This window comes from Muntiacus reevesi, chromosome 20 (genome assembly GCF_963930625.1).
Source record: "Muntiacus reevesi chromosome 20, mMunRee1.1, whole genome shotgun sequence".
NCBI classification, from domain to species: domain Eukaryota; kingdom Metazoa; phylum Chordata; class Mammalia; order Artiodactyla; family Cervidae; genus Muntiacus; species Muntiacus reevesi.
The window spans coordinates 18,265,224-18,288,412 of record NC_089268.1 but is presented as its reverse complement, the minus strand read 5'-3'; the positions used below and the strand labels follow the sequence as shown (position 1 = coordinate 18,288,412).

At 44.2% G+C, this 23,189-nt stretch overlaps 1 protein-coding gene across 3 annotated transcripts in view; it reads right to left on the bottom strand.

The window, feature by feature from the left end:
- Positions 1 to 536: 536 nt before the first annotated feature.
- BICRAL (BICRA like chromatin remodeling complex associated protein) overlaps positions 537 to 23,189 on the bottom strand; it is a 96,803-nt gene continuing 74,150 nt past the window's right edge. For all 3 annotated transcript variants that reach the window (XM_065913166.1, XM_065913165.1, XM_065913164.1), the window contains exons 6-12: positions 12,812 to 12,917; positions 11,877 to 11,977; positions 10,135 to 10,196; positions 9,415 to 9,560; positions 8,011 to 8,105; positions 5,339 to 5,441; positions 537 to 4,379 (exon numbers count right to left, since the gene is read on the bottom strand). In XM_065913166.1, the coding sequence (XP_065769238.1) occupies positions 3,592 to 4,379; positions 5,339 to 5,441; positions 8,011 to 8,105; positions 9,415 to 9,560; positions 10,135 to 10,196; positions 11,877 to 11,977; positions 12,812 to 12,917 (1,401 nt within the window). In that variant the 3' untranslated portion in view covers positions 537 to 3,591. The remainder of the gene's footprint in view (positions 4,380 to 5,338; positions 5,442 to 8,010; positions 8,106 to 9,414; positions 9,561 to 10,134; positions 10,197 to 11,876; positions 11,978 to 12,811; positions 12,918 to 23,189) is intronic.

The window sequence follows — 23,189 nt, the reverse complement described above, 5'->3', positions numbered from 1 at the left end:
CAGAAATGCCCCTGGGGCTGACTTTATAGATATAACAGGGGTTATTTCTCAATATAATTTGGTCAAATGTGAGAATCCAAAGGGAAACGTGTTCATTCTGGAACAAGTCTCACATCAAACAGTTGTTAATCTTTTTCTTTTTTTAAATTTTTTTCATTTTTTACCTATCCCTTAGCCTTCTTGTCCCTGCAGAAACAAAAGAAATATAACGACTAAAGGAAACTTCTTGCAGATTGAGACCCATTTATCTAACCTTCAGATGACCTCATTTTTCCATCTTTGTAAGGGCCCTTGTGGCAGGAGTCCTGGAAGGGAGGCCTGCCTGACATGTACATGACTAAACTTTCTCACTGACCAACTTTAATTGGCAACTGTTTGGAAAGGCTGATCAATTAAAATCCTACCCCTTCACTGGCAGAGCTAGTTTTGGGTAACAGGATTTAATAACAGAATGCCCGCTGGACACTTACTTACCCTTTTCTTCTGGGAAAAGCAGCCATTCTTCTTTGCAAAATCAAGACAATCACAGTTGCACATTTTCCCAAATCTTTGGCTGTATTGCAATGGTTGTTTCATTTTGTAATCTCCAACTAAACATTTCCTAACCATGGATTAACAATATAGTTACTGACTGGTTTCTTTTAACAGTATTTATCCAACATAACAAAATAAACTGCAATTTGTTATACTTTTTTTTACAAAACATTTTATAAATATTTTTACAAAATGTATACAAAGCAATTTCAAGTGAGACATACTATACAAATGAAGGTATTTAAGCAAATAAAGCCCACACCACACTGACAGTGAGTGACGCGTCCTCTTTAAGTCAAGTCAGTCTGTAAGGCCTCCCTAATCTAACAAAGTCTACTAAATTCTTCAGCACTAAAATAGTTCTTTTTCGTAATTGCCAGTTTAAAATTTGCTTTATCTTTAGGCAGTACTTAAGGACACAGAAAATCAAATGCTTAATAACAAATTCACACTCTTCCACAACAACAACAGAAAGAAAAAAAAAAAAGAAAGAAAAGAAAATGATTTTTGTTACTGAGTACGAGTAGCTCTAAAACTTAACTCTGACTAATGAACCTTAACAACTGAATGTTGGCCATCCGAGGCTGAGCTCTCACCCTCCACCAGAGGGGCCTCGACATGCGAGTTATGACCTAATCACAGGAATAAAATACATTTCGTAATCGTCATTTGTCATTATCTAGAATCTTTCCTCCATTAAAAGTAAACTTACATACAAGGACACAAAAATTTACAAGTTTCATTTTGGTAAATTAGGCTCTCCGTTTTCTAGACAAGTGTCAAGTCTTTAAAATCCCTTTAAGATGGTATATTGAAAAGCTGGGACTGGGGTAGCAGGGCAGGGTAGGGAAGAAGAGAGGTGACAAATATACATGAATCTATCTTGTCTCGTAAGAATTCCACTGATTCGGTAATTAATGTAACTCATTAGTAGCCTCCAGGAAGGCTTCCAGGTATAAATTTCCACAATGAGAAGAATTTAATCAGGAGGAACCACCTTTAAGTCTTGCTAGTAATTAGGGGGGCATGAGCCCTAAGAGAAGAGCCTGTGACATCAAGGGGTTCAGTGCGGGTGTTATCCCAGGGCTGCCCAAACAGAAAGTTCCAACTGGCAATACCAACTTATCTTTCTAATATGTCACAATACGGGAAAAAAGGGGAAATCTGCAACTTGGACATTGGCACAAATAAGGAAAACATGGCAACCGTGAAATGGCCCAGATTTTCCGGTTTCTATTGGCTCAGGGGTGGAAGTGGGGAGAAGGTATTATGCTTTTGTGAATCCTGGCGGTCTCCCAGGATTTCTCTGTCTGTGTGTTGGTGGCGGGGGGGTTGCACTCAGGGGCAGGGAGAGTCTAGGTCTTCTGTTGTTGTGTTTTCTAGGATTCAGAAGCCCTCCTTTCCATTGCAGGCCAATTCGGAAAAGAAATGCCCAACATGATGACAGGGGGTTGTCCTCATTTTGGGGAAGGCCAGAAGTAGATCTTGGCAACGTGTTCGAGTGAAGACCAGTGGGAGTTCCTCTAAAGCCAGAGAGATGGACAGAAGAGATGAGAGCCTGTCCACATAAGAGGGAGGGTGACTGTGTACATGCTGTAGCCAAAATAACCTCCGTACCTGAACAGCCCAGACACACGCACACACGTATGTCAGACAGCACACACGGAATGCCACGTGTGGCGGTCCCAGTGCTAGGGGACACTGACGGTTGCAGTGACCTTGAGAATGAAAGGGACAACAGAAATGGGAGGACCTGGCGTACAAGAGAGGAAAATGGGGAAAGCTCCCGGAAAAGAAATATAAATAAATAAAGCATAAGTCACATCGATGAACTTGAACATGGGCCAGACACAAACCGTGACGGGGCGTGTCCTTTGGCTCTCCAGTGGGCATCCGGGTCTCAGATCTTTCCTTTCAGTGGTGGGCTGGCTGGTTACCTTTGGTTTGTCTATGTTTTGGTAATGATTGCTGCCGGGGGGTGTGACTACTGTTCTCAGACAACAAGAAGCAGAAACAAGGCCAAAGTCCCCTTAACATTTAAACTGAAAAATTATAACACAGTTTTCAAATGAAAGTGCTTTTGATGCTTGGCTATTTGTTGTGGGAGGGGGTGCAAAGAGAGGTTGAATGAAACAAAACCCAGCAACCAACAGAAACATACATTGTATGTTGACTAGATCCAATTATAGAATGCAAAACGCTTGTTTTTTCTCAACAGTGAACATCATATATATGCTTTTACATATATACATATTATATTCCTCAAGGCTCGATCCTGGCCTCCCCCGTACACTGTGCCACTTATCTAGTTTCCATTTTTCCTTTATTTTGCCTGGTGAGATTATCTCAAGTCATGCTGTCGCAACTCAAAACAAAGTTTTCCCTAGATGAAATTCAACGTGGATATGCTGAAGAGGTGAGGGAGGCTTTGCTCAGGGAGCATCAGAAAAGCACTTGAACAAACAGGAAGCCCTGCTGTGCACTCCAGGTGCTCAGGCCGGGGCTCTGGGTCCCAGCGGAGCAGCCGGGGCCTAACTGCTCACAGATGGCCGGGGGGAGAGCCGTGCGGTCTCCTGGCCCACGACAACCCCAAGACCCACCCCCCTCAAAGCCTAAATTTGGAGATACAGTGGGGATATTCTTTAAAAAGTATCTTCTAACAGTCCTGTTTGATTTTCTGTAATAAAGTCTGTTCTTTTCAAATGACTTATGATTGTCAGAATTTTACCTAGGACCAAGTGTACTGTGATCTCATTGAATTACAGTGTTTGGGAAAAAAAAATAAACAAAAAAATGACGATAAGCACTTTGAAAACACTTGAAATGTATAGGGCCTATCAGACTGCTTTCCAGTAACGATCAGCTTTACTGAAAGATCTCCCTGTAACCACGAGTATTGCTCTTAAACAAAGAATGGGATTGAAATTAGAAAGAATAACCTGTGATGAAAAGATCAAGCAGGCTGGAGACAGGAGACCGTTTCCATTGCTTTTGCCAGGAAAGAATGTAACTTGTCTGGGGCGGGGTCTCAGGGCGGTTGCGGGGAGGACTGCGCTATTAACACTCTAGGATACTATTTACAGCTGCTTCTAAAATAGAATCAGTTTCTACGACGCCTTCACTGTGGTCCGGGATGAACTTTTCCAGGCAGTTTTCCTGCGAAGCCATTGGAGAAAAGTTGGGGAAATCTAACTCGACAGAGCCGCTAACCGTGGGGTCACTCTGGGACTGCCGCCCAGCCTTTTTGAGTTCCAAAATGTTCTTAAATGTCGTTTCTAAACTCTTAGTGAGCTGGAGATCGGGCTGGGGCTCGCCTGACCCTTTCATGATGTCTGTGTGTAAAACTTCATTCTTTGGAGAATTCCGCAGTGTCTTGTCCTGGAAGGAGCTATTACAGGTCATCTCCAGGTGCGAATCTACGAGGAGGCTTGAGAGTTTGCTGTCAGGACCGTGATCTGCTCTGGATAAGTTTTTGCGGTGGCCTTCAGGGCCGGGGGAGCACTCGCTGCCTTTTGTGGAGTCTCTCCGGCTGGTTTTCTCTTCAGACGCACTCCGGTACTGAGCGGAGCCCACTTTGTCAAATTTCAGTGCTCTGCCGAGGCAGTCGGTTTTTTTAGAAATGTTTCCTTCTGCGGAGACCACGATGTGATTAGGCACTAGATGAAATTGGTCATGATTCGCTGGTTCTGCCAGGCCTGCTTTGCCTCGGTCTCTGCTCTGGGCCTTGGCCGTCAGGTGCACAGAACTTGTTGTTTTACTGCCATGCTGGTCACTCCGGCCGAACTGCGTCTCATGGGCAGCTTTATCGAGTTTGAAGGAACAACAGAAATCAGCCTGAAAACCCTCTGCAATTAGGAACGAAAAGAACATTAATGAAAGAAGGAGACAGTGAGGATGAGACAGCAGCCCCTCAGAGGGTCAGGTGCAAACTGCCCCACCTCACCCTCTAAGTCAGTCGTTCACGTCCAGGAACGTGCAGAAGCACAGTTGGAGGGTGTCCTATAAAAGCAACCTGTAAATGATATATGGAAGTGGGAACCAGAACGGGAAGAAAACTTGTAGGAATAAAAACATTTATAGGATGGTGAAAATATAGGTGAAAATCCATACTCCACAAATTTTTATAATGTTATTGGATTTAAAAATTTCAGAGGCTAGAAAATAGTATGGAGAATACTTTTTTTCTATTTTCCAGCCATACGGTGTGGCATGCAGGATTTTAGTTTCCCAATCAGGAATAGGACCCATGCCGTCTCCATTGGCAGGCAGATTCTTAACCACTGGACCGCCAGGGCAGTCCTGAGAATCCATTTCTAAAAGACGGGATGTGGTTTGACTCTAGCATGATGCAAATGGCAGGAAGCTGATGGGGTGTTCAAAGAGTACCCACAAGGAGCACCACCGTCCATTAGCTTATGAGCAGGGACTGGGCCTCACTGACTCCCCCCAGCAAGGCCTGGCACACAGTGAGACAACTCAATAATTGGCTGAGGTTTAGTTGCCTCTGGGAAGGCTTCTGACTTACTTTAGTTCTCAAAAACTAGAGAAAGATTGAGAAGTGTTGAGTTTACAGGAGAGAAGAAGATTCAGTTAACCGAATGTAAAATTCCGGTTTGGATTTTGCAGAACACAGACCTTCTCAGAGGATTCATATCCTGCTCTCAACTCCAGATTTTTTCACCCTGGAATCCAGGATCTACCTTCAGGTCTCATACTGCAAGGTCAGTTCAGAAAGTCTCCCCAAAGCCAAGGCCCCGGAACCCTTGCAGGAGCTCTCCTTGGCTTTCACTCTGACATTTCTTACCGGGGTCTACGAGTGCCAGACGCTTGTCCCGGGACAGAGAAGCTCTTTCCTCCTGGTTGAACATTCTGTCGATCATCACCATCTCAGCGGAGGGGTTGATCCGCTAAAAATGAGAGAGTCTAGTCATTTCAGATGCCTTTTAACAACTGCGAACATCTTGCTGCATTTGGGGGACAGAGGAAGCAATCAGAGAAGAAAATGTGTTTATCATTGACATATTTTTTAAAATTGTATTTTTTGGGAAAAGGTTATTTAAAACATTGGTACAAACTTCAAAAAGTACTAAAAGGGGATGTGGAAAGTAAGCCTTCCTTCTTTACCTGACCTGTGCAATGCCTTGCCCACCCACCCAGGGCCCTCTCTGGAGGTACCCTCTGCGAAGCAGTTTAACAAACTCTTCCAGAGATATTTTATGCACACGCACACATTTACATTATTCATTCTCTATTTTTTGCATACAAATTACAAGCAACTATATGCACTATTCTTTGCTTATTTCCTCCTCTGCTTAATAATATGTTGGAAATCTTATTGTTCAGATACTCTTTTACTTTATATTTTGCTATGCTATAACTGTGTTTTCTTTCGGCCTTGCAGCACAGCTTGTGGGATCTTAGTCTCCTGATCAGGGATTGAACCTGGGCCATGGTAGTGAAAGTGCAGAGTCCTAACCACTGGACCGCCGGGGAATTCCCTGTGATCGTGTTTTATATTAAGGCTTTCCTTAGAATTATTTCTTGCTGTACAGAATCAAATCTTATTTATTCTTATTTAACATAAAAATCATGGCAGACATAATTTGTCCAAATAATTAGTCCATTTGTCCAAATCTGTCCAAATGATCCTTTTCTCATGAGTGACAGAGTTAGTCTTTTTGATATCTCAGTTTTATTGCAGAAATGATTGTCAAAGTAAGAACAACTGTTTCAGACTTTGGTGGCACAATTTAAAATAAATATATATAGGTTACAGGCATATCTCGTTTCATTGTGCTTTGTAGATATTGCACTTCTTTTTAAACGAATTGAAGGTCTGTGGCACCCCTGCATTGAGAAAGTCTATTGGCACCATTTTCCCAACAACATTTGCTCACTTCATGTCTCTGTGTCACGTTTTGATAATTCTCCCAATATTTCAAATCCTCTGGCAGCAAAAAGATTACAATTCACTGAAGGCTCAGATGATGGTTAGCATTTTTAAGCAATAAAGTATTTTTAAATGAAGATATACATATTTTTGTTCTGGACACAATGCTATTGCATACTTAACGGACTGTAGAATAGTGTAAACATAACTTTTATAGGTACTAGGAAACCTAAAAGTTCATGTGAATAACTTTACTGTGATAGTCACTTTATTGAGGTGGTCTGGAACTAAACCCTCAATATCTCTGAGGTATGCCTATTTATATACACACACACACAAACACAAACATACATACATACATACATATTTACACTATCCTGTATACACATATAATGTAGTCCACCTATTCTTCCAAGGTAAATTTTCAAAGCTGATTTCAAATTAAAAGCCAGCTGTGGACTCCCCTGGTGATACAGTGGATAAGAATCCACCTGCCAATGCAGGGAACATGGGTTCAATCCGTGGTCTGGGAAGAGTCCCACATGCCTTGGGGAACTAAGCCCACATGCTGTTAACTACTAAGCCTGTGCTTTAGAGGCTGGGAACTGAAACTACTGAAGCCCACGAACCCGAGACACGAGAAGCCACTGCATGAGAAATCTGCGCACCACAACAAGAGAGTAGCCCCTGCTTGCTGCAACTAGAGGGAAGCCAGTACATAGCAACAAAGACTCAGCGCAACAATGACAACAAAAAAAGCCACTTTGTAAGAGATCAATTTATTAGTCTGTATGATTTTAGAACTGCTTCTAAAATCTCAGATAGACTTGGGCTTTCCATCATTTTCGGAGCTATCTTATTCCTTTCTCTAATTCACTGTGCTTTAAAATCAATTTTAGTTTCTATTTGGAGGGCTGAAAATGCTCTGAAATTAGGGAGTGCTGATGGCTGCATAGTCCATGAACATATTAAAATCCATCAGGTGGTACATTTTGAAATGAAGCATGATTTTTATGGCTTTAGTGATCTCTCAACTGTAAACAAGACAAAACTAATTTTAATGTCTGTCACCTCATCTCTTCAGATATTATTCTGAACAACCTCCAGCAGAAGTGCCACCGGTCTGCTCCTGCCTCTTCCGGTTGATGAGAGGCCGTGGACAGCATCAGAGTATGGAGGGGGGTCAGGTGGTCCTGGTCTGAATTCCAGCTCTGCTAATTACAGAGCAAACTTACTGCCTGTGTGGCGTCGGACAAATTACGTAACCAAGCCCCAATTTCTCACTTGGAACCAGGAAAACAATGGCAGAGATTGAGAGTGATCAGTCATGGAAAGCACAGTGCTTGTATTTGGATCAGCCAATAAGTTTGTACGGAAAATGTACAGAAAACCTGAACAAACTTTTTGGCCAACTCACAGCTGCTGTTAGTAGTAGGTATAGGCGAAAGCAAGTTTTTCTACAATTTTAAGTATCTGTTCCTTTTCAACTATGGTGGGAAAATGTAATTCCTTGCAGTTTTTGTCTCTGAATTAGTAGCTGTGACCTGTGGAGTTTAAGAAACAGACTGTGCTCAGTGGAACTTTACCATGGCGTCCTCCAAGAGCAGACATCTGTACTTGTTAAGCATAGCTTGGGTCCTTTTCAGGAGCTGAGTGGCAACTGTTTCAAATTCATTGTCAACTTTAAAAAGAGAGAGAGAAAAAAAAACCAGTAAGAGAGTGCACATCAACCACTAGGTCCTTCATTTCTCCATTTTCTCTCTGAGTTTAGCTCTTCCTTGGTTAGACATGATGCTTCTGTGCGGCTTTCCCTTACTGTTCACTGGCATGTGCTCTCAGAAACTTTAATACTAGCTTATTTTAACTCTGATTAGGAAACCAAAAACATAACTCCTTTAAGATCATCTATAAAAGAAAACCACAAAACACAGAACAGCAGCAAATATCCATGAACAGAGAATCATCTACTAGCTCAGGTCACCGAAGCCTCCACTTCCTTCCAAAGCATGAAAATCTGACACCATTGAGACAATAAGGTCCTACTGTCTGGGCTGGGCAGACCAGGTTCCCGTAACCACACCAACTAGTCCACGGCATCTCGCAGGCCATGGTCTTGTGGCTCTGCCCTTTGTCTCCAGAGGTCTCACAGTTCCCACTCCGCTCTTCTCAGAGCCTCCGCATCCCTATTTTATGCTGGATGAGGATGAAGAGCACCCTGGCCCTCCCAGGGAAGCTCTCGGTGGGCTGATGGCTGTGCTCCCATTAGAGACCCTGGCCGGAGGGACAAGTCTGTGGGCAGCTGGGGGACTGATTCAAGCAGCGGAGGGGGCCTAACGGGGTCCAGGCTGGGAACGGTGGTGGGAAGGAGAGTAGAACTGGGCAGCATGGCTGGGAGAGTCAGCAGGGCCAGGCATCGGAACGGGCTGAGCTCGAGGTGAGATAAGAGGACACTACCTCTAAACGTTTTGCCAGTTTCTGGATGTGGAGCAGTGCCTAGGACTGCCTTTGGAACCTCAAAGCTTTTGGAGGGCTACAGTATCTATCTAATTCATAACGGTGATGCTAACAGCTCAGGGTATGGGTGCACTCAGCCTAAATGCAAGGACTGTGCCTGAATCACCTAAATGCAAGGACTGTGCCTGAATCACCTAAATGCAAGGACTGTGCCTGAATCACCGTGCAGAGCACCTAGCCCAGGGCTGTCCCACCTGCAGCCAGAGTCCCGACAATGTTCTGCATTCACTGCCCTCAAACTTGCTCATAAAATGTCCAGACATTTGGGTACCCCTTCACAGAATACTGAGAAAAATAAGTCACAATTCTCAACATGGACTGGGAAACCAAGTACGTTGGGAAGATGGCAGGTCTGTGATGAAAAAGAGTAATCCAGCGACCAGCTGGGGGCGCCGTGGCTCGGGTTCTCCTGTGGGGCGTGTCCCTGGCAGGCGGTCTGGGGTCAAGGCGGCACTCTGGGGCTCCAGCCTGCTCACCTTTCTTCAGGTCCTCCTCCGTGGGCATGGAGCCCTGGCACACGTGATAGGAGAGCAGCCTCTGCACCGCGTCACTGAGTGACCGGAACTGGCTTTTGTCAGGCGTCACCGCAAGGGCTTGGTCCCTCTGTAACTGCTGGAGAATGCTGTCAGAGAGAAATTGCCGATGGCCGTGTTGAGTCATGTCAAGAAATCTAATCACAACAATTCACATGCAAAGACAATGAGATGCCCAGGGATGTTATCAAATATAGTACAGTTTTATACTTTGTACATCATGGTGGGTTTAGTTTAGTCTGACCCTGAGTTTAGTCTCAAACTATGACCCTGGCCTCTAAAGCACCATGTTCCCACCAACCATTCAAGTGCGGGTGCTCACACAGGCCCTGGCAATGCCTCACCACTGGCCAGCTAAGCTTATGGTTAACATTTCTGTTCTGAACATAGAGATTTATCAAACCATTCTTCTCAGAGACCCTGAGGCCAGTCAAAGGGTATGTGGCTGCTAAGAAGACAAAGAACTATTCTTAAGAACAAAAGGGTAAGCAGTAGGCTCAAACTACATTTGATATATATACATGTGCTAACAAACTAAAGGGAAAGACTTCCAAAGTATACTTTTAAAAATATATAGTATGACCCGACTGCTGTTGTCTATTTGTTGAAGGTTAAGAACCTAGAAAAAACATTCAAAATGGGTCATCTCCGGAGGGGACTCACAAAGCTCCTTTAGTCAGCTGTTTGGCAGCAGGCCTCTTCTGTCCTCCCGGATGACCATCCACCTGAGGACAAAACACACCTCTTCTTAGTCCCTTCTGTAGAAAACATAAGCAGAACACAGTTCACAAAGGTCACTGTGGCTGCAGTCTTCTCAACTCTCTATCAATAGCACGCTCTAAGAGTGGAGAATTTGCCACGTTGGAAAACAAAATAAGGAAGTCCCGTAGATCCACGCAGCAAAGCTGCACTGTGTCAAGATCATAGAAAGCTGTGCTATCAGCTCCTGGAAGGGATTCACTTGTACCTTAAAGCCTGAATTCCTAGCTCCCTCTACAAACGCTTCATTATATTTGTGTTTTTTCCTTTGGCCACCTCGTGACACGTGGAACTTCCCTGACGAGGGATCAAACTCATGCCCCACTGCAGTAGAAACAGAATCTTAACCACCGGACAACCAGGGAAGCCCTTAAATGCTTATTATTATTATTATTATTTTTTAATTTGGCTGCACTGGTTCTTAGTTGCAGCATGTGAAATCTAGTTCCCTGACCAGGGATCGATCCCGGGACCCCTGCATTGGAAGCACAGAATCTTAGCCATTGGATGACCAGGGAAGTCCTTTCATTATATTTTTGAAAAAATAATATTTTAAGTGCCAACTTCATAAACAACTGAAAATTCAGTAGAGTGTCTTTAACTCATCTTCTCAGTGGTAAATAAGGGAGCAAACACATCTGAGCTCTTGTTACATCCAGTCCAGGTATGTGATCTATCAGGGTATTTCTTAGATCATAGCAAAGAACAAATACTCCTTATGTCAGAACCTGAGAACTGAGCCAGATCCTTCACTGAGTATTCCAGGCAGGCCCAGACAATCACAAATTTCATTAAGCTATTAACTTGTAAAACTGATGGAAAAGAAACTAAGGCCTTAAAAAATGGAAGACAAAAAAATTGTTTCTTTTTTAGACCAGTGGATGAGTTAAAAGACCACAGGGTCTGACTACTTCATATACTCCGACAGGGGAAAAAAATCTCTAGTATAACTAAGAGGAACAGATCCACTTTTTTTTTTTTCAGATCCACTTTTGATAAGATAATGGTCATTATCATTCAACAGTAAGCTACATTTTTCGAGTGCCTATGATGTGCTGGCTGCTGGTATATTATTTTTTATATTCAGAATCATTTTTATTTTTAAAAGATAAATTTTTGCACTGTTTTATTTTATTTAATAAGTACTTAATATTTTCACATGAATACATTTTCCAAGAAAAATCAGAATGGAATTTTTCAACTAAAATGTAATTCAAAGGCTTTAAATTATTGTTTCTTTAAACAAATGTATTAATGTATTACTATAATTTATTTTGGGACACATTCTATTTACTTTTGCTCTTGAGGATTAATTTTTTCTTTTTAATTAAACTTTCTGTTTTAGAGTATAGCTGGTTAATAATGTTGTGATAGTTTCAGGTGGACAAGTGCTGGTATATTATTGATTCATGAGGAAATGATAGCACCGAAAGTATGTAAGGAATAGATGCATTCATCCTAGAAACACTGACATCACAAGACCTGGCCCTGGGGGAAGTCTTCAATGAGTGCTTCTGTGGGCACACAGGGCATCGGGGCTGACTGCGCAGACAATGCCAGAGCGCCTCCAGTAAGCAGAAGGGGATGTGACATCTTCTTTCAATCACACTGAACATTAAGAAGAAGCCAGGCAAACTGTCTTCTACCTGCACTGTGGGCTGGCCAGGAGGTGATCCAACGACTTTTTCCTGCTGGGGCTGTGTGGTTCCTAAGGACGCTGGTATAACTTTGCTTCCAGAATCCTGCCCTATTAGAATGAACACATGAGACAACATTCAACAGAAACAGTAAATCAGGCCCGGGAGGCAACCCATAGAGTCCAATATACACACATTACTGAACTTGTTGAATTAGATTTATCATGGATGTTGGCTATGAGAAAGGAAAGCAGGAAGTACATTTATCTACCAAAGCGCAAAAAGCAGAGGTAAGGGTTATGAAAGATTATTTAGGTAATACATAGAAATAAACACATACATAAATGGTAATAAACAAAAGCTGTCAAATGCTACAGTTTCAAATCATGGTCTACGGAATAGGCCTCAAGCCAGTGATCTGTCAGTACCACCGAACCTCCAAATACTCACAACTTAAGGAAAGGGAGGCCCAAACAGGGGACTGGCTACTAGTATTCATAGTGTCATCTTATCTAGTACTTATTGAGTAGTGTGGGTGTTCAAAGCTTTAGAAGAAATGGAAGACATGATCCATGATACTTTCCGTCTCAGATGGGTGAATTCTAAATATACCTATACAAAGCAATGTGAGGATAGCTGCAGCCACATGTGCCATATAATACTATTTTCATTTTACTATTTTCAAAATACTAGGTTTCACTCTTTCTAAGCAGCACACTTTTTGAACATAATTTAATAGAGATGTTTTAATTTCTCATTTTTTATATAAAATGATGGCACAGAAGCAACACGGTATATAACTCAGGTGGAAGGGATACAGAAAGCAGGGAGGATCAGAGTGGAGGTGAGGCGGAGTGGAAGAGATGCAGGATGCCGGGTGTGCAGAGGGGGTCCCCTGGGAAGACGGGCGCGGACTGAGGCGAGCTCACGGCGGGGCTCCTGACCTGGCAGTGCGGTGCTCAAGAGGCCTGGCATGGGCGCTGGCCTCAGGCCATCTGTGGTCTTGGAAGCAGAAATGGGGGAAGTCTGATTCAAGCTTTTTTTCTGAGCCTGTGAAAAATATGGCCGAGATGGAAAAATTAAATCCACGATAAAAGCTTTAAAAGATCACTTAAAATGCCAACCAAGTCAGTTAATGAGTCTCCTGCATCACCTTCAGGTTAGATGATAAAACAACTGTCCCTGTCACATTGGGAGAACTACAAAGAGCACCCTCTAAAGTCTCCAGGCACGCTGAGTCTTCTTGACCCCAGTCAGGGATGCAGAGTTCATTGACACCAGCTGCTTTCTTGCTCCTGGAACTCCTGTGTTCATGGTGCTCAGATGCAAAGCTGAGCCTGGAACTCAGTTTCTACCCCCCAGCAGTTTCTAGCTTCAGGAATGCTTTATCACACCTGCAAGGATTATGACGTTGACTATGCGGGGTCTGCAGGAATGCTGACCACCCAGTCAGGACCTAAGTGCCAACCCCAGTCTACTGTCAACGCTTGCTGTTTGCTGTGTAGATGATCTGAAGCACCTCTCCCCCTGCTGTCTGGGAGGTCTTGGGTTCGTGAAATGACAGCCTCAGGTGGCAGGTAACTGGGAAATGTAAATTCAGCTGAATATTAGAGCAAAATATCACTAGAAAAATTAATCTGATGTTTAAACTGTTATGTGCTTTTCTGTAAATAAGGGAGAGGAACTGGGTGATGTTTAAGGGCTAACAAGGTCTTTCTAGCTCTAAAAAATCTGTTATCTCTATAATGCATTTAAAGTGATAAACAGTTTCTGGGCTTCCTTGGTGGTTCAGCGGTAGAAAATCTGCCTGCAATGTAGGAGACCACAAGTTCAAACTCTGGGATGGGAAGATCTCCTGGAGGAAGGCATGGCAACCCACTCCAGTATTCTTGCTTGGAGAATCCCATGGACAGAGGAGCCTGGCAGGCTAGAGTCCATAGGTTCGCAGAGAGTTGGACACCACTAAAGCGACTGAGCACAATAAAGGGTGGGTTTCTCAACCACACCCAATTTTTAATCCTTTATGTCATGACTATTTCACAGTGCAGTGAGTTTTCAGTTTTTCCTTCACTTTTATATTTTGTACACCAGCAGCTGATTTAGTGTAACCATCTCCATGGGTGATGACTTGTGACTTTGGCCTAAGAAAAAGTGTTCCCACCAACTGTTCACGTGTGGCCGCTCACACAGAACTGGGTAATGCCTGGTCACTAGCCAACTAAACCAGTGAACTAGATATGTTAATACTTCTGCTCTAAACAGTTAATTATGCTAAACAATGATCTATTTGGCTCCTTTTTCTAATACAAAAATGGAGAGGGATTTGACATTTTCCAAGAGAGACTGGAGGAGGTCATTACAAAGATAGAAATGGTCACCTTGCTCATCTTTCCATTAGCAGGGAAGCTTGGACCTACATCTCTTAAGTCTACAGGCAATATTCATACGTTCTTAGTCAGAACACCACAGGGGTGAACCTCCCAGTCCTCACAGTTCCCCCTGGAACATAACTCCACGCTCTCCTACTGCAGAGAAGCCACAAGGAGGATATCCATGTTGTAGGGAGCCCTGCGGCTCTCGCTACAGACACTAATCCAGCAGACAGACACTAAGGGCCACCTGGATCTAGTGGTTAGGACTCTGGACTTTCACTGCTGTGGCCCAGGTTCAACCCCCGGTTGGGGAACTGAGGCCCTACAAGCTGCTATGTGTGATCAAAAAAAAAAAAAGAAAGAAAGGTGCCACTTTGGATAAAAAAATAGATAAAAGTTGGGAAAATGAAAAAAAAAAAAAAAGTTGGGAAAATGTGGTCTAACAGGGTAAGGCTATATTCTAGATGGGACTCTGAAATAACAAGATCAATAGATGAATAGATGAAACAGAAGGAATATCTTCAAATGACCAAAGTCCTCACAGCAGTGCTGGCAGGACACATTTTTGGAAGTTTCTTCAATATGCCTAGTTCACATGAAACAGAAGAATTTCATCCTTATTGCTTAAGAGCATACAACTTTGAAAAACTGAACAAATAAATGGCACTACACAGCCTGATCTCCCAACTTACTTATCAGTCAGGACCCTAAATGACTCTTAGATCTTAAACAGACAAATAAAACAAAATCCATGCATACATAAGTAGTAAAACTAGGTAACTCTCCAGTAGTTCAGTGGCTAGGACTCCGAGCTTTCACTGCCGAGGGCTCGGGTTTGATCCCTGGTTGGGAACTAAGACCCCACGAGACGTCCAGCACAGCCAAAACAACAACAAAAAGAAAGTTTAAAAGTATGTAAGAAAAGCAAAGAAGAAATTATCATAAAAGTCAGGAAAAGGGCTGGGGTTAGGAAGGCACACAGAAGAAGGAGGTGGTTTGTGGGAGTACTGATAACATTCTATTTCTTGAGTGGTTCCTCACACAGGTATTTGTTTATAATTATTTGGTTACTGTACATTTATGTTTTATTTTCCTAAATGTGTATGTGTGTTTTTTCATAACATAGAAGAGTAACAAGGAAAAAAAATACCCTGAACAATCTAATCTAATGTCAAAGCTGCTTTCCAATTATGATGTTGGAGAAGACTCTTGAGAATCCCTTGGACAGCAAGGAGATCAAACCAGTCAATCCTAAAGGAAATCAGTCCTGAATACTCTTTGGAAGGACTGATGCTGAAGCCAAAGCTCCAATATCTTGGCCACATGATGTGAACAGCCAACTCACTGGAAAAGACCCTGATGCTGGGAAAGAGTGAAGACAAAAGGAGAAGAGGGTGACAAAGGATGAGATGGTTGGATGGCACCACCGACCCAATGGACATGAACTTGGGCAAATTCTGCGAGATAGTGAGGAACAGGGAGGCCTGATGTGTTGCAGTCCATGGGGTCACAAAGAGTGGGACATGACTTAGCGACTGAATGACAATAATAGCAAAGGGAATAAATTGCCGCTGTGTCTGATAGTAAGGCTTCCATCTGCAGGATTCCTCTTGTTTGAGCAGGTTCTGGTATGAGTGTTTTACAGGCCTCCTGCCCACCTGAGTAGGGGTTCAACCCTTGCATCAGTGCATTTTCATCCTCCAGTTACTGCTGGTGCCCCTCACTGTGTCCCTCCGCTCGGTACTGGAATGATCTCCCCAGCTGGTACACTGGGGGGTAACATGGAGGTTGGGTGGGCCAGGTAGGCCAGGGTGGTGGGGGGACGGCAATCCACCGGGAATGTGGGCTACACCTCCATTCACCAGGTCTGTATGTTTGGAAAGCTCTGCTGCCCGACAGGCCCGCTCTATTTCCAGATGTTACTGGTCGCTCCCAGTCCCCTGCTTTTCAGGGCAGGATTTCTGTCTGTCTGGTTCACTGCTGAATCCCCAGCACCAGAAGAGAGCCTGACACCACAGCGAGCACAGGGTGAATCGCTGTTAGATGAACACGAGTGAGTGAATTCCACAGCAGCGTAAGTTATAGGGGCCTGTACTTCCTCCTAGTCCAATGCCCTCCTCAGCAGCCAGCAGCTTTCTGCCATTCCCCTCCAGTTTAGGTTGCCCCCAACTGACCATCTTTTCCAGAAATAAAATTTATCATTCTGGTCTTTTTATCCTGAGCTCTAAGGAGAAAACTTCCTCTTGAAATATATTTTCTTTACAATAAACTATTGAAGGCTATTTTCTTGAGAACTTGGCTCCAAGAACTCTGCTCACATCAGTGTATGATTTTAACTCTTTAGATCCTGCATTATCTTGATACCATGTGAATACAAAGAAATCCCCCAATGAATCAGAATACCGAATCTAGCCCTACCCAGCTCTGAGGTACACTTTGTAAGAAGCCCACAACAGACTAGCAAGGTGATAGTCACCAGGCATCTGCTGAATCAGGGGGGCCACTGGGAATCTTCCCAGCCCACACCCTCCTCTGGGAATTGTCACCCGCCACAGAAATGGGGTGGAACAGGTGTGGTGGGCACACAAAGGATGTGAAGAGCGAGAATCCAGGGCAGGGGCACCTCTTCTTCCTGTGGAAAAGTGCCAACCCTGCCAGTGAGCAGCTTCTCCCTCCTAGGGGTGCCTTTCTTTATTTCTGCTTCCCTAAAGGGGGCACGTCTTCCTAATTTGAACAAAGACTCTACATAGCAGCAGAGGCCCCGTGTGGCTGCTTCCTCAGGTCACCCATGACGGGCTCCTCTGGTCAGGGCTGACTGAACCACGGGGCACCAATCAGATGCTCCTTGGAACTGAGAATGGGGGGAGCGGGAGGGGTACCTAAGAGCAGGAGTTCTCAAGTGCAGGTCTATAGCCTAATTGTACCATGATCGCCTGGGGGCGTTTCTGAAAGACAAAGTTTTGGGGTCATATGCACAAAGATGGACTCAGAAATCCAATGTGGCGTTTAGGAATCTATTATTTAAAAGAGCTCTCCAGGGGATTCTGATGTGTTCTCAAGTTGGGGAAACCACTGCACTTGCCAGTCTCCGTTTTTCTTTTTTCTCTTTTTCCAGTCTCTGTTACATGGTTGGCAAATATTGTGACGTTGGCCTGGGGTGGCCACTTGGGGCCAGAAGGGTGAGAGGGGGCCATGCAGGAGAGAGGCAGGCACATGCCATCTTGGAGAGGCCAAGGAAACAGCAGAGACCCTGGTTCTGACCCTTATAAAGGAGCTGCACTCCACGAGATGTTCTCTTTTTTTTTGCTAGACAAGTTAGAGTGAGCTTCTGATAGTTGCAACCCAAAGCACCTTGACTAAGACATTTAGGCGTTCACTGTATATACTATACTATGGTAATCAAAGACAGGGGCTGAAGGATACTGCTACAGGCCTTTCTTCTGAACATTTACCAGCCAGAGAACACTCAGGCGGGCCCAAACACAGGCCACCAGTGCAGCACAGTTATGGTGGCTGATCTCAGGCCCTTAGGCCTGACCAGTAACCCTTTCTTTCTCTGGCTAGCTCCCCGCTCATTTTCCACAAAGGCTATTTCATTGTCTTCAAACCTGTAAGCCAGGTGAGAATTCATTCCACCTTCTACCATCAAAGATCTGACCTGACCTGATCTCCAGTCATCCCTTCCCCCTTCCCTGCTACAGTGGAAGAAGCATCTCCCCCTTTTTTTCTACAAAGAATCCCACTGATGTCCTGGAATTCATGTCCTTCTTCTTCCCAAGAGCTTTGGAAAAAAGGTCAAGGCTTTCCTGTATCTTATAAAAATCACCCACCAGACTCCACACATCTGTGGGACTACTGCAGGGTCAGTTACTGTCATTTTTCTGGAAGTTGTCCATGCGCATCACCACACTCCTCATCTCCCCTCATCTATAATCTGGCTTCTGCACAAATCACTCCATGGAAACAAATGTTACCAAGGTCAACAACTGCCTCCCTGTCGCTAAATATGTCAGAAACGTTCCCATCCTGACTTCCGCCAGCCCCTCAGTGACACTCAACTTTATGGACCCCAGCTATCCCTGTCTGCCTGATTTTCCTTTCTTAGCTTCCAAGCTGCCAAGACCTTTTGGTTTTTTGGAATATTCTGAGTCTCGCCTGTGGACTTGTCTTTCTGTGTCCACCCCCAAAGTGTTGAAGTGCGTTAGGGTTCTCTTCTGGTCTCTCTTCCTCTCTACTGACACAATCTTCTGATGCATTTCCTCCACTCTGGCCGCTTCCATCGTGATATACACGCCAGTCAGTACCACTTCAGCTTGCATTTCACCCTCTGCTTCAGCATATGGAGCCATTTCCCATACAACTACGTTGTCACACAAGTACCTCACCCTTGACAAACATCCTAAACTAAACTCAGAATTTACCTTCAAACCACGACGTCTTCCCCTGTTCTCTATTTCAGTGAACCTGGGTGTCACAGTCGGAAATCTCAGTTTTGTTCAGTTGCTCAGTCGTTTCCAACTCTTTGTGACCCCATGGACTGCAGCATGCCAGGCTTCCCTGTCCATCTCCCAGAGCTTTCTCAAACTCATGTCCATCAAGTCAGTGATGCCATCCAACCATCTCATCCTCTGTTGTCCCCTTCTCCCACCTTCAGTTTTTCCCAGCATCAGGGTCTTTTCAAATGAGTCAGTTCTTCACATCAGGTGGCCAAAGTATTGGAGCTTTAGCATCAGTCCTTCCAATGAGTATTCAGGACTGGTTTCCTTTAGGATGAACTGGTTGGATCTCCTTGCAGTCCAAGGGACTCTCAAGAGTCTTCTCCAACACCACAGTTCAAAAGCATCAATTCTTTGGCACTCAGGTTTCTTTACAGTCCAACTCTCACATCCATACATGACTACTGGAAAAACCATAGCTTTGACTAGACGGACCTTTGTTGGCAAAGTAATGTCTCTGCTTTTTAATATGTTGTCTAGGTTGGTCATGTAGCTTTTCTTTCAAGGAGCAAGCGTCTTTTAATTTCATGGCTGCAATCACCATCTGCAGTGATTTTGGAGCCCCCAAAAATAAAGTCTCTCACTGTTTCCATGGTTTCCCCATCTATTTGCATGAAGTGATGGGAACAGATGCCATGGTCTTAGTTTTCTGCATGCTGAATTTTAAGTCAACTTTTTGGCTTAAAAAAGTCAGGAATCTGTATCACCCTTATTCCGCCACTCCAGCCAATCAACCAGAAATTCTATCCAACCTGCTTCAAATCCATTTCACGCCTCGCCACTTCTACTGCCACCCGGGTGGAGTCGGTTTTCACTGTCATGCTTAGGTTATGATACCACGATGGCTCTGTGACACAGCATCAAGGTCCCATACGATTGAGTGTCTGCTTACCTTTCCCACCTAAATCTTCATGTCACTTGAACCTGTTCTCCTTCCCCTGCAGAACCACATTCTCTTCCCTCCCCAAGGTCTTGCACTTGCTGATCCCACTGCCTGAACATTCTCTACTCAGACCCTCTTGTGCTGGATAACTTGCTTTTCCTTTAGGAGGGCTCAGTCAGAAACCACTATTTCATGGAAACCTGCCCCATCTGGGTGAGAGGCTCCTTTCTGGAGCCCGGAGCTCCAGGCTGCTCCCACCAGAGCACTAGAATGCTGGTCAGCTTGTCCGCCGCCTTCTGCCCCGCAACACCCTGTCGTAGCCCTGGGACACGGCCCAGGGCTGGCCACGCAGGTGCTGATACACTGCTGAATGAATGAATCAATGAAGGAAACAGTACAGCGAGTGATTATGTGCCTCGTGGGCAGTGTAAACAAAAAGTGCAGAGAGGAGATCAATGGATGGTGTGAGAAAGGTTTCACTCTTTCAGAAGCCTGGATACCCTGATGGAAGGGAAGCCGTCAGGCCAGACAGGAAAGGACGTTCAGTGGATACCCATCAGCAGAGGCTTGGGGCTCCCGATGAGTCTGGCCTGTTTGGGGAACCATGAGGGGTCGTGTCTGGCTAACCTGACGAGTTCAGCTTGAGTTTAGCTTAAGGGCTGGGCTGGGGGTTTGTACTTTTCTCCTGTGTAATGAGAAGCTCCCAAATGATGTGGTTTAGGTCACCGAACAAATGTTTTGGGAAGATGAATGTGATGGAAACCAGACTTTGAAAAGAGGCTGAAGGCAGATTAATCACTCAGACAATGGTGACAGCCCCCTAATGATAATACAAATGGGCCCTGGGAACCATCTATCTGTTGGCCCTTCTTCCTGTTTGCACTTTAGAATCACTTGGGTAGCTTTTGAAAAATCCTAACGCCTAGAGCCTTTAATCCAGACCATTTAAGTCAGAATTTATGGAGTATCTATATTTTAACAAGGCTCCCCAGATGATTCTATGGCTTGGCTAGGGTTTCCGCATTTTCAAGAGAAAACAAGAATTTAAGATATGAACTTAGATCACAAAACCAGTCAGTGGCAGAGGAGGACTTGCAAGTGAGCTCTGATTGCTATTCCAACTCTTGTTTTCCCCATTATATATCTGTCCCTCTTAAAGTCTAGCCCCAAGTATGGGTGCAGAAAGGAGAGCAGTGGGAGACAGCGTGGTAAGACAGTCAGCAGGTGAAGTCTGCCTTTATAGCAACTCGCCCATGCTCTGAACCTCCAACTCCTTGACTGCAAAATGGGAACAATAATGCTACCTGTGGCCCCAAAGTAAGGATTAGAAATAATACAGATAGCCCCTGCATGTACTAGTTGTTAATAATATTATTACTTTCATTGTTATTGGGAAGAATGGATATGAGACATTCAAAGAAGAATTTGTAGGATTCAGTAACCTATTAAAAGTACAGAAGGAAAAGAAAAAAGCAAGAACATCTAGATTATGAAGTCTGAGTGTCTGAGGATTCAGTTGTTCCCTGGTAAGGTAGGCAGGCTGAGCTGGATGGGGAAGGAATTAGAAAGGGGCAGGGAAGGCTGGAGACTTCAGTGGTCTCCTGGAAATCTCTCACACAAAGTTGTCAGGGAATTTAAGATCTACTAAATCTATTAGTGATCTAAAGAGAGTGAGACTTAATTTGTTTACTTTTGTTTGACAGGTTAAACTCTTGCAAACTGCACCTCTTTCATCAGTGACTTGTGAAATATTAATCCATTCATGAGAAAGTCTAAGTCCTGTAAATGACTCTTTGCATGAAGAGATTTAAATTCACAGGGCTCCTTAGAGAGATGACTGATTCTAGGTGTGAGGCAAGGAAATCATAAGACATGCCTACAATGTCTTGTCCCATAGAGTGCTCAAAGGAGGTGGGGAGGTGACAGAAGTACAGAAGTCATCTTAAGTAGGCCTCGCCTCCACTGACCAAACTGGGGACAGTTTAAGCGTCAAAAGAATAAAGAAAGCAATAGATTGCAACATTAACTATGAAAGAAAATACACAATATTTTAGAGAAATACACTAAAAACTTAGGAGATGAATTTATATGTCTCGATTAGCTTCAGAATAATACTGGGCAGGGAAGCCTGAGTCAGGTATGGATAACACAGAGGCAACTGTGAGTGGGTGAGCCCTGAAGCTGATTGAGCATGAGGGTTCAATACACTATCTTGTCTACTTTTGTTCATGTTTCAAGTTCCTCACAGGGACCCTCCTGGTGGCCCAGTGGTTAAGAATCCACCTTGCAATGCAGGGGACATAGGTTCATCCCCAGTTGGGAAACTAAAATCCCATACGCTGTGAAACAACCAAGCCCACGAGCCACAACTACTGAGCTTGCACACCACAACTGAGTCGGTGCATGCAATGATAGATCCCCCATGATGCGATGAAGATCCTGCATGCCACAATGAAGACCTGATGCAGCCAAAGAGAGTAAATAAGTAAATAAATAAATAAAATAAAATCCCCCATAAGTAGTTTTAAAATGAATGAAAAAACAAACTATGATGTCGGAACTTCATCCAGTGGCTAAGATTCCACACTGCCAATGTAGGGGCGCCTGGGTTCAATCCCTGGTCAGGGAACTAGGTTCCACATGCTGCAACTAAGACTTGGCATAGCCGATTAAATAAATTAAAAAGAAAAAAAACAACAACTATGATTTCATAGTGTTATATACACACATACACACATATACCAGAGAAGGCAATGGCACCCCATTCCAGCACTCTTGCCTGGAAAATCCCATGGATGGAGGAGCCTGATGGGCTGCAGTCCCTGGGGTTGCTAGGAGTCGGACACGACTGAATGACTTCACTTTCACGCATCAGACAAGGAAATGGCAACCCACTCCAGTGTTCTTGCCTGGAGAATCCCAGGGACGGGGGAGCCTGGTGGGCTGCCGTCTATGGGGTCGCACAGAGTCAGACATGACTGAAGCGACTTAGCAGCAGCAGCAGCACACATATATACACAATGTGAGAAGAAAAAGCTCTCTTTTTTGGAAAAATCTCAATCACTAACAGTAGATAGGATAATTAGAAAATCATTTTGCAATCAGTAATATATATCAGTGAAGTCAATGGTGAAAGGCTGAGAAACAAGAGGGTCACATAGTCCCAAAACACTGTCCCAGAGATTATGTCTTCCTTGTTCTGGAATAAGATACTTTGGAATACCTCGAGAAGAAACCTGGCCAGGAGCGGCACGGGAACCAAGCGATCACCCATAAAGGGGACAAACAAACGTTATGAGCCAGCCACTCGGCCAGAATCTAATCACGAGGAAACAGTCAGTCAGCGCACTGAGGGCCACCCTTGAAACAACTGATCCAGGCGGCTGCAGCCTAAAGAGGCGTGACAGTGAGCGATCAGAGCCAGGCGCTGTCATAAAGGGCGTGACTGGCTCAACAGGAAGAAATCTGATATAAGTTGTTATACAAACGTTAAATTTCCTGGGCATGATAGTGGTACTGAGGTTGTGTTGAAGATGGTCTTTGTTTTTGGGAGATACTTGCTAAAGAATTT